The 12,830-nt window shown below is 42.4% G+C and overlaps 1 protein-coding gene across 1 annotated transcript in view; it reads right to left on the reverse strand.

The window, feature by feature from the left end:
* Window positions 1-12,830, reverse strand: part of LOC308316096 (membrane-associated guanylate kinase, WW and PDZ domain-containing protein 1-like) — a 130,551-nt gene that overhangs the window by 56,495 nt on the left and 61,226 nt on the right. The window contains exons 4-5 of the mRNA XM_080764465.1: window positions 4,578-4,697; window positions 1,409-1,687 (exon numbers count right to left, since the gene is read on the reverse strand). Of these exons, the coding sequence (XP_080620591.1) occupies window positions 1,409-1,687; window positions 4,578-4,697 (399 nt within the window). The remainder of the gene's footprint in view (window positions 1-1,408; window positions 1,688-4,577; window positions 4,698-12,830) is intronic.

Below are 12,830 nucleotides of genomic sequence, written 5' to 3' on the forward strand. Positions count from 1 at the left end.
CGTCTACTACAGTTGATTTTGTTGACTAAAATGTATTTTGACAGGCCTTGATGGCTATGGTTTTACTCTTAGTTGCATGCTGGAAAAAAAACAATCTAGATTATTATTGTGGGGGGTGTGTGAGGGGAAAATCATTTGAAATAATGTTTTTTTTGAGGTGCGCTAGCCCGTCCTATATACAGCTTTTGTCGCCATAAGTCTCATATTTGCCATTGAGAATGAAAAGAGAAATTAGGTCATATGTCTGTCAAATATGACATGAATTTGTGGCAACACAAACTTTAAATGCCATTGACAATGAAGGGAACATTTACGTCATATGTAGACGAGAAAATCACATAAATCTAGTTGTTCATGAGATGATGTATAATGATAAGAGCGCCCCTCACTTCACACGGGTGTGATTTATTTTAATGTAGGAAACGAAAGGGATTTTGACTCGAGTCGTGACTCCAACAAAACTGGTCTGTGACCCACAAATGGGTCGCCACCCACTTTGGGAAACAGTGTTCTAGAGAGATGTAGTACTACATATCCAGTAATACATATCCATGTGTGTGTACCCTCTTTCTCCAGGGTGAATGTGGCCCCCAGTTCAAATATGATTATTTTTGGGGGTCTTGTGAGATGGTAGATCGGCTATTTTTGGGGGTGAATGTTCCCACCAGGAAATGGATGCTGGTGTTCAAGTGGTTAAACTGTAATGTAATTCTGTAATGTTTTAATTTATTTCTGGAAGCCGAAAGGCTAAAAGAGATCCAAATAAAAATCAAGAAATCAAACTGAACCTATCTATCTCTCAAAACAACAGTGCCCCTCCTCACAAAAATAATCATCATAACAAAGACAACATGATGTAACTGTGAGCGCTCACGCACACACACACACACACACACACACACACACACACACACACACACACACACACACACACACACACACACACACACACACACACACACACACACACACACACACACACACACACACACACACACACACACACACACACACACACACACACACACACACACACACACACACACACCAGGAGAGGGACACTTTTATCTCCCAGCTCACAACGCGTGCCTGCTGCGACGTGTCAAGGGTTTGTAGATCTGTTATTTTGTATGTAGGAATGTAGGAGTTGAGGCATTATGCATTTTGTTTGAGTCTATTCCACAGATAAATATTGTGAGGCTTGTATTCTTCAAAAATATTCTCATATTATTATTTGACAATATGGCCAATGTTTGACCAGTTTTTATATTGTAGTTTGTTGATTACTGTGTTGATACAGTATTTTTTTCATCTCTCTTTTGGTATTAAAAGTCCTTAGATTGTCACTTCACCGTGACGCCCAAAAATCATCGGTCGCGACGATGATATATTTAGTTTTCTTTCTCACCTGTAAAACTGTTGTTCATTTCCACTGTGGCCTGCTGGTCCTCATCGTCGTCAGTGGGGGGCGCTACTCTAACGTGTTGCATGTCATTGTAGGACTTGGTGCGCTGCGGGGGGGCTGTGGGGGGGTGGTGGTTGTTGTTGTTGCTGCTGCGGCGCTGTGGGGGGAGTGGGGGGCCGGGGGGCTGCTCACACACTGATGATGATGATGATGTCACTGAGGTCCCGACGGCAGCCGGCTGCTGGTAATGACGCCATGGCTTGGGGGTCCCATAATAGTTACCTAGGCAACAAGAAGAGAGGAGGGAGAGGGGGCCATTAGCTTGCTTGAGAAAGATGAGAGAGAGAGAGAGAGAGAGAGAGAGAGAGAAGGGGGGTATGAATCTGTGAGGAGTCTGCTCATCATCTCACCCACAGAGAAATAAAACCGATAAACACATAAAACTGATATCAAATAAAGACATGAAGCAGATATCATAATAATATACAGACATAAAGCAGATATTCAAACACAGAGATAAAGCAGGCAGCACAACGTGTCCCAAAATGGTGGCATAGTAAGAATGCAGCTGGCGTGGAACGATGCACAGCTTTTGTGATGATCTCTCTACGCTGTGGATTGAGCCTTGTCTGTCTGTCTGTCTGTCTGTCTGTCTGTCTGTCTGTCTGTCTGTCTGTCTGTCTGTCAACCAGTGACGACCACAAACACAACGTCATCACTTAGGGGTGTAACGATACAGTTAACTGCATCGATTAAAAAAAAAATCAGCAATCGCAGCATATCGATACAAAAATGTCCCCGGCACCCAAATTGTTAAGACCACTGTTGTATGACAAAATACAATGTAATTGCTAAATTCAACACAAACAAGTAGGCTACTTAGTATCGATACAATTGATTATTTGCAATGCAAAGAGATTCAATAAGATAAAGTCAAACAATATGTTGCCGTTTGCATATCGATATGCTGCGATTGTTGAAATTAAAATCTATGCATCGATGCAGTTAACTGTATCGTTACACCCCTACGTGATGACGTTGTGTTTGTGGTCACAGACAGACAGACGGACGAGTGAATAGTCGTATTCGTAGGTATTTGGCATAAACATTTAGGTAGGCTATGGCATTTTATTTATTTATTTATTGCACAGCCCAGGAATGGGACAAAAACAAAAAAAGAAAATCCATGAATTCAAGTCTCTGTGGGGTGAGTAATCAATAGAACAAAAGTCGTTTTGGGGGGTGTACTAATCTTTTTGGAGGGTGTACTATATGGATTAGAGGTTTCTGCCCGACAGCAACAATGTGAACTTTATGAAGATGAGGTTGAAAATGGTCTCTTTTACATCATGACTCATCGAGTATGTATTGGTAAAACTATCCAAACATTTACACATTCTCTGTAAATTGAAAGTGCGTTCTGTGATCCAAGCTGTTCCGATGGAATCATCCGAGAATGTTTACTGCATGTGGTGATATGAGTCACGCTGCCTCCTGTTGGCAGGGATGAGCATAGCGCCCGTGGTCAGGTATTTGACATTGTCTGCAGGGAAGGCAGCCGTGTGCCAGCCACACACACACACACACACACAGTGACATTCTGTCTGCCAGCCTCGCATGGACACAAACATGCGAGCCTTTGCGAGTGCTTGTTTTCCTTGCAACACCAATTGCAAGGAATTGCAATTACTCAAATATATATATATATAGGTATATTTCTCAAAATGTAATTTTGCTGGAACATTTGGCAAGTACACTAGTAAGTATGCACGCACCCATCCCCCCCCCCCCCACACACACACACACACACATACACACACACACTTCCAATCAGATTGAATTGGGCAGATGTGAGGTGACTTGTTGTCTCCTGAATCCCTCTGCATCCACACTCTAAACTAAAGCCTCACCACGTAACCTCAATCCGGCCTGCCGTCATGCTGTCCTCAATGGAAGCGTAAAAAAGAGAAGCACCTCAGGTCATGTGAAACAGTCGGTCTGCCAACCACGTGGAGAGATTAAAGATGGAAGCTTTTATGCACATCCTAATATTATCATTAGGGTTTTCTGGAAGATTTGACCACTTCAAATAGCCTTTAGTCTTGAACTAGCTAATAACTTGTGTGAAGTGAGGGGCGCCTCACTCCTTTCGTACTCTAAACAAAAAATATTAAAGGGGTCGTGACATAAAAAATCTTTTGAGGTTTTCTGATCTCAATTGCACCCAAATAACCTGAACTTTTAACATTCAGTAGATGTTCTGTGGTCTGAGTCACAGAAGTCAGTCCACAAATCCCATATATGACATAACAATTTGCAGGCAGATGTCACTGTTGAGGCCTGTTTGCCTATTTTCATTGCAGCTCAAAAAGCTTCAGAACACACAGAGAAAACCCAAGACCACAGACAATCCACTGAATGTTCAAAGTCCAGGTTGTGTGGGTGTAATTGAGGTCATAAAACCTAAAATAAAAAATAAAAATAAATGAAAATGAATGTCATAAAACCTTTAAAGTGTCTGCCACAAGACATCACATTTAGTGCTCTATACAAATATAAAAAAGTCCATATGAATGCCACATGATGTCATGCTTAATACTCAAAACAAATATTTAAAAAGTCCATAGACATTGGAGGGGCTAGCACCCCTCAAAAATAGGCGCTCTACGGCGCACAGTGTCGCAGACTGAGTGCTGTCCCCTCACAGGCTAGAAGGTCGTGGGTTTGATTCCCGCTGGAGACACTGTGGGTGTGTTCTCTCCTCTGCGTCAGTGCCCATAAGTGGGGTTGTAAAAAGGGCCGTTCTATGTGGAGTGTCCCCTAGGGTAGTTACCCTCACAAATCACATGCAGTAATCCTGGTCTCCATACTGCCTCCCCCTGGCCCCTGGGTTGCAAAATTGTGGGATAAAAATGTAAGAAACACTAAATAGGCGCTCTCCAAGCTTACAAGTTTGTAGGCTAGAGATAGATGGCATATTTTCAGTGAGTGACACGCTTCCATAGAAGAGGCGCTCACTGCTATAGAACCCAAATCACTGAAATCAGTCGACTGGTGACCAATTTACCCACGATCCTAGATCACTGTCGAGTTTACCTCGCTTACAGTAAATCGCTCTGGCTTATAAAGAGCGTCTTCTAAATGCCTGGATTATGACTTGCCGATGACTCACCTTCATAAGTTCCTATCTCCAGCAGCGTTCCTCTCTCCTCCAGCTCTAGAAATCCTTCCACAGACAGGAAGTTGTAATCCACCCCCGGAACCTCTCCGTCTCGCGGAGCCCGGGTCGTACCTGCACACAAAACAAAAGAGGGAAAACAAAGTTAGAATTACGCATCGTTTCCGACGATCTTGCAATCGTTCCTCCGCGAACGTTAATAACACACGATTTATGCATCCATATTACGATGGTTGTTGTGTTGTCGCCGCGCCAGCGACAACAACGGATCGGAATCTACAAGCTCACAGACAGAGTTGTGAGCTTGGTAGAGGGACTATACTTTGGATAGCTGTAATTGATGTAATGGATATAGCCAGAGATCATCGGCACGCCACCATGCTGGCTTGTGGTGGACATTTTTGTTAAAATTCCATTTTTGCCACAGACATACAAAATGAGAACAATAACATTAACAGAAACACAAAATAAAGTGCTCGCCCTGAATGACCATAACAGGTCCGTAACTCAGAGTGTACAAATGGAACAAAAAGGGACCCTTACAAGTCCATTTGTACACTCTCAGAGTTGAGGGGGTCCTTGCAAATGAAACGTTTGAGAAGAACTACTAGTAGTTGGACTATGGGATATGCCATAGCACTTTTTATAGTAAATAAGTGTCATACATATTCTGAAGAGACTTGACATTCAGTAATGGAGTCTTGTGCCACGGACACATTCACATTGATGACCCCTGAATACAGCGGTGGCTGGTTTATCAGCTGGCACACTGTACTGTACTGTAAACACACTCCCAGTCTAATGTCATGTCTATCACTTTACGCTGTGATATCGTAACCACTTAAAGCCACATTAAAACCCCCTAGACCAGTGGTTTTCAATGACAGTATTAAACACAATGACATTTAGCCTGTCTAACTATTTTGTTGTCGTTGAATACGATTTTATCCACAATTCCATGCTGTATTGAAGTGGCTACCATAAGAGAGATAACAGGCTAACATTGATCAAAATAATAATTATTCTACATTCTCTATTGTGTAGAGTCAGACGTCTTGTAAATTAAGTAATGCAGGTGTTTAACAATGATTGAACTCTTGAGAGTGCAAAATTACTTTTTGGTTTCATTTTACGCTCTCAAGAGATAAAGATCTATAAGGGCCCATTTTGGTTCCTCCATCATTTAGCTGCATGGGGACCACCTAATGATATCATCGAACAGGAAATAGAAATGGTGCTAGTGACATCACTGTCTGGCACAGCAGACTGCTGCCCTCGAGAGAGAGAACACACACACACACACACACACACACACACACACACACACAAAAGGTGGACTAGTGTTAAAAAATGTTAATTGCTGGGTTAACGATCCGCACACTGATCCCTCATTGGAGTTAATGATTAGCGGACTGTGGCGGTGTGCTGCTTTGTAGTACGGACAAAAGAACTACTGAGACTTTTTACTTAGTAACAACACCACAATACAGGAAATATTCTGTTACAAGTACAAGTCCTGTATTCAACATTTACTTTATTTATTTATGTATTCATCATCGTTACTTGTACCTCTTATCGCCATATCATAACTTTTTGTGGCCTACTTGATCACACTACAGTGTCACACAAAAGCATCAAAAGTAGCAGATCTACAAGCTCGAAACGCTGCGCAAAGCGACACGCTTCGGGTTTGTAGATCGGCTACTTTTAAATTCTAATCCACCGACAGACGTAAAAATGTACCAAATATTATCTTGATCAGATCTACAAGCCCACACAACCTGTTGCATGGGCAGTGTGTGGTTTGTAATAATAATTAAAAGTACAGCGACAGCAACAAACTGTAGGACCCTGGCGAGCGACAGAAGGGTGCTGCCTGCACCCCCCAGCAGACAATGCTGACGGGATGCCATTGTTTGAGTGTGTGACACACGCACGCACGCACGCACGCACGCACGCACGCACGCACGCACACACACACACACACACACACACACACACACACACACACACACACACACACACACACACACACACACACACACGAGAAGAGTTTTTCCACACCTACCAGATGGCTGATGGGAGTTGTAACCCATCTGTGACTGGAGCAAAAGTTGTGCGCGTGCACCCATAGACATACACACACACACGACATGACATGACATCATCACACGTGTTTAGACATGCGCGCGAGTGCCATCCACTCCACTTCAGCAAAGTAAAAAAAGCAGCCAGTATAATGCCATCAAGGCCCGCCAAAGTACATTTTAGTCGTCGCAATAGATTTAGTCGACTATAAATTAATCTTATTATATTTAGTCGACTGAAACGAGACTAAAACTAAAACCTTTCAGATGGTTACATTTTTTTGATTAAAATGGATTTTTATTCAAAAGACTATGACTAAAACTGCGTAATTTCTTGCGTAAATGCTGTCAAAATCAACAGTGTACGTATGTGTCCCGTGCACTCATGCTTATGCGGTGTAACAGAGTAATTGCGTACAGTCAGGTGTGCTCATGTGGAGGTAACCATAGCGTTTAGTGTAATATAAGGTAGCGTAAGGTGTACACACACAGTGTGAATCAAAGTAGGCCAGAGAGACACACACACACACACACACACACACACACACACACACACACACACACACACACACACACACACAGATCACATTACTGCTCCATCAATGTTTCAGTGAACATAAAGAATGGCATACCTGTAAGCATTACAATCTCTGTCTGAGGGAAGTTGCTGCTGTCTATCTCCACGTTGGAACTTTTGTGTTTGTTTTTTGTCTCCGTAAAGTAATGCCCTACTTGATCATACCACAGCTTTGCTCTGAGTCTAAAGCATCAAAAGTAGTAGATCTGCAAGCTCAAAATGTGCCATGAAGCACAACACGCCTCATAGATCACATTGTTTGAGAACAACTGGCCTAAACAACATCAGGAAATAAAGCCAAATGAGCAACCGCACTTTAGAAACGAGCACAAATAAGCAACCGCACATTAGAAACAAGCCCCCAAAAAAGCAACCCACAACTACCAATATTTACAAGTGAACTCCCAAAGAACAAAGCACTTATAATAAGCAGACATGGAAACAGTGCCTTTATTATTTACATACTGTATAAAAAATGCTACTATTTGTTCCACAACCAGTTGTACACCAAGAGACTGCAAAATCACCTTAAGCTACCCTTCCCTCCATATAACTATTTCTAACAGCAGATGGTGTATGTTATATATGGTGATGTGTGTGTGTGTGTGTGTGTGTGCGTTTGCATTTGTGCGTGCGCGTGCATTTTGTTGTTTCTCTGTGACTTTGAAGAGTTCGTCTTTAGTCTCTGCAATCTTCTGCAGCAGAGCCCTGAAGCTACTACAAACACACCTGATGATGAGAAGCAAACACTAGCTTTGTTTAGCTAGCTATGCATCACCGTGGAGGAAGCAGCAACATGCTTCATGCCTATAGTCTCCACATTCGTCAACAACTAGGGCTGTCAACATTGTTTTACTTGATAATTACTGTCTTACAAACTTGTCATACAAAACACATTAGTGATGTAATTGCGTTTTTGGTGCATATAGGCTAAATAAACATTACATTTCTGTTTGCCTTTTGTACTTTATAAACAAAACAAAATGCACAGATCAGATGACAAATAACATACATTTACAAAAGAAATTACCTCGATCCTGCAAGGGCAGTAAAATCATATCCGAGAGAAGGGCTTGCAACTTGCTTCTAATGCTGCGTTTGTTCGCACTGGCAGATGCAAAACATACAAATATGTAAAGCTACACTCGTATTTGTAGCTGAAGTTGAAGCCAACTCAACCTCTTTGTAGCTGTTGTAGATTTTGCAGCAGCTACAAACGTCGGATGTATCTTCATGTCCATTGAAAATGAATGGTAGTCTGTATCTTTGTATCTGCCCGTGTGAACGCAAAAAGTTAGAATATATAATAAACAACTCTTAGAGCTTCTTTCTGGTTTTTGCATTGACCTATATGATCGTTTGAACTGTACACATTCTACAAACTGTGAATACAAATTTCAATCAATCAATCAATCAATCAATCAATCGTTCAGAATTATAAAAGTTGTTTAGGAACTGGAACAAAAAAAACGAAGAATTTGCATAAAGAAAAAGAAAATCACACTCATGTGAAGGCACATTATCACATTCCGGCCAATCACTCACTTTTTTTTTTTTAAATCATCGGGGTACACACGCACACACAAGGCATAGGAGGGGCTAGCGCCCCTCAAAAACTGCAACTGCCATTGTGGATTGAATTTCCCCTGTGAAATGGACAATTCTACCGCTCATATTAAACACATTTCTGGTCAGAACTGGAATCGAACCTTGAGTACTCCTGCTGTCTAACCATTCAGCCCCTAATCAATCACCTAACCTAAGCCTAACCGCAAGCACGACGCAACGCATGTCAGACCAACGGGTGATTTGTGCATGTCAGACTTTTGATGTGTCGGATAAGCATGCACACCCCAAAGCATACCAAGGTTCCAAGAATCTAGAACAGTTCTAGAAAAGGGTGTGTGTGCGTGCTTGCATTCTAATGCTGCTGTGTGCTAAGCAGGGAAAGGACTTGTTATTCCAGGCCAGTCCTCACCTCACTCACTCACTCACACACACACACACACTCTCACACTCACACTCACACACTCACACAGTCTCTCTCACACACACACACACACTCACACACACACACACACACACACTCACACTCACACTCACACACATACCTCTTCCATAGCAGAGAGACAACTGAACCAACGCCAGCTTCCTCATTAACACTAATCCGTCTGGTTCTGTAAAGCACCGCTTCTCAAACTGTTTGGAGCTCTGGGACTTCTAGTCTAGCGCATATCAAACAATGCTCAAGGCCTACGACGCACCACACCACTACTATATGTCTGGGACCTCTAGCTTAGCGTATATCATAGCTAGAGGTGCTCCGGTCGATCGGCCACCGATCGGTGATCGGCCGATATTCACTCCAAATGACTCGATCGGTGATTGGCAATTTACCCGATCTGGAGAAACCAATCGATTAGTAGTGGTATTGAAAGTCAATCAGATATACAGTAAAATATCGTTTTGCGTCTTTGTGATTCTCCCCTTCCTACAGTGTGTGTGTACCAACAGTTTTGACGTGGGGGTTTTGGCATACAGTATAATTTTGGAAATATCCCCTTCTCCATATTCTAACTGTGTGTTTTTGTGTTTTCTTCATAAATTAACGCCCTTCTTGTACTTCTACTACAACGTAACAGCGGCACACGAAAGTAGCAGTTCTACAAGCTCAAAACGTAAACACACACATGCACGCACGCAAACACACGCACACACACGCACACAGTGAAGAAGGTAGTAAAATGAGAGGTGAGGTTGATACGGTTGAACGTGGCTTGCATCCCACAGACCCCGCTTTAACTACATGAACCCTACTATTCCTATTCCTAATATGATGTCTGTGACAAACAAACATGAATTTCCACAACACTGATGATAGTTCTGTCAAACAAGTCTACGAGGGTATTTATGACAGGTTTAATCTGAAACACAATTTTATACAACATGTAGTGTGGGGGGTCCCTGCTTCATCTCTCTCTCAGCTAATGGGATGCCTGCTTCATCTCTCTCTCAGCTAAGGGGGTCCCTGCTTCATCTCTCTCAGCTAAGGGGTCCCTGCTTCATCTCTCTCTGATAAGGGGTCCCTGCTTCAGCTCTCTCTCAGCTAAGGGGTCCCTGCTTCATCTCTCTCTGATAAGGGGTCCCTGCTTCATCTCTCTCTCAGATAAGTGGGTACCTGCTTCATCTCTCTCAGCTAAGGGGTCCCTGCTTCATCTCTCTCTCAGCTAAGGGGGTCCCTGCTTCATCTCTCTCTGATAAGGGGTCCTTGGCCAGAAAGACATTGAAGACCCAGAAAGACCCCAGATAGAACACTGCTGTTGACCCACAAGGTCAAATACAGACATCTTGCTTGGTACTCAAGCACTTGTGACCTCAGAATCAGCATGAGCATGTTAGCTTTTAACCCATAAAGATCTGGAATGCATGTGTCACCTTAGCTTTTAACCACTTTAACCATTATTATAAACTTTTTGCTGAGAAACAGCAAAGAGTTTTTAATTAATATATTTGCTTCTGGGGGGTCCCTGGAACAACATATTTTCAGGTGGGGGTCGGCGGCTAAATGCATAATAATCTTTGGGATCATTTTAACCTTGACATGAAATGGTCCCTCATTTAATGGCATTTCTGTTGCTGAGACCCCAATGTATATTGTTAAATCAAAGATAATTTAACTCTGAGAGTGTACACTCTCACAGTGTACGGAGTTCCATTTCTACAAACTCATAAGGGTTCATTTGGTTCTTAACTATCATTTAGCTGGGGAACCCCTAAGGGACCCCTAGGGGAACCACTGCTTTAGTGTTCAAACCTAAATGCACGATGTGAAACCGTGAGACAAAACATTCTCATGCTTGGCTTGTTCAGTATCAGCAGATCGACTGGAGGGCACGTTTCCTACTTTGAGAAAAGAAAATTGAAATAACTTTGCCTGCATCAATATCGTAACTGCGCACGCACGCACGTAAGAAACAAGAGAGTTGGAATGAGCTCAATATAGGGTTCCAGTTGCAGTCAGAGCAGGCAACAGTTATTGAAACTAATAGATTTAATCAACTTTGACAAATAATCGATTTAAATACAGACACTACAGAAAAAAACATTCCATCCCAAATATCTTTCAGAAATAGCCTACAAGCAAATCTCCACGCTCACAACGTGCTGATCACAATGCATCGTGTTCATTTGTGGACCAGTCGACTTGGATGGAATCCATAAGACATCAACTTGACAATGAAACCTCTGCACTCAGAGTGTTGGAAAGTACCTATAGTAACTTACTACTTAAAGTAGGCCTAATACCATTACCCTTTTCCAGTAACTAGTAATATAACTAATTACTTTCACAATTTGAGTAATATTACATTTACTATTTTTTAAATGTACTGTAACTAGTTACTATTTTCACGAGCCTTGGTGGTAATGTGGACTTGAGTGTTTATTTATATGGTAGACTGGGTTGGGATGGAGTTGCCTTGAAAGTCTAGTAATAGGTCATATTACTTGTTACTTACCATTTTTGAGTAACTTTACCAACACTGTGCACTTAAAATGTATTTAAAAAAAAGATTATTCCCACCGTCAAAACAAGCCAGGCCATTTTCTGGTGGGTAAAGACACATTTGTCTTGACATTACATGCTCTTGTATTCTGGCATAATACTCAACATGCCCTACAACTTTCCCTTTACAAAGATGACTTATTGCTGCTGCCTTTCAGCAGCACTGTACGAGAGTTTAGGCTAACATGCGCTGAAAAAATGAATGAAGCCATTGATGAGTCACTGGACTGAGTGTCAGTCATTGTTTCAATTGGCTGCTTCAGCTACACATTCTCACGGTAGTACCACAGCCAGCCAGGTCTCCCAAACATTATTACCAAGGAATTTCCAAAACTTTTCCAAAAATATTTAACACAATTTCTAGGCCTATGTAGCAATCAATCAGTGCAATATTGAGCCTCTGAGCAAGACACTGAACCCCTAATTGCTCCCAATGTGCAGCTTGGTGCCTTGCATGGGTGAATGTAATGCACAATCTGTGTAAAGTGCCTTGGATAAAGGCGCTATATAAATGCACCATTTATCATCAAGAATGGTGGTCCCTTATTGGCCCAAGGGTTCCCACCGACATGCATATGCCAATTTGCTCAGACACATATGACGTAAATCCTCCATTCATTGTCAAAGGCATTTAATGTTTGTGTTCAGACAGAATCCACACTATAGCTGTTTATAGGCCCCTCAATAGAGACAAGAGGAGAGTGACGAGGTATATGGAGGAGGAGGAAAACGGTCCTCTCACATCCTGCTCAGAACAAGCGATGCACATTCACTCGGCCTGCTTTAAGCTAAAAACGAGCTCCGTAGCAGACAGACACACACATCCGACGACGACACAAACACCAGGGAGCCGTGTGGCTGAATGGCTTCATGCGCGGCTCTACACTCCAACGCCCCGGCCTGCCATGTTCCTGCTTTTACCTCCACTTTTATCTTGTGTGTGTGTGTGTGTGTGTGTGTGTGTGTGTGTGTGTGTGTGTACGCGTGTGTGTTATTGAACGTAGTGCTGCTAAAAGGAT

The sequence above is a fragment of the Protomyctophum bolini genome (assembly GCF_963924005.1).
Source record: "Protomyctophum bolini genome assembly, chromosome: 5".
NCBI classification, from domain to species: domain Eukaryota; kingdom Metazoa; phylum Chordata; class Actinopteri; order Myctophiformes; family Myctophidae; genus Protomyctophum; species Protomyctophum bolini.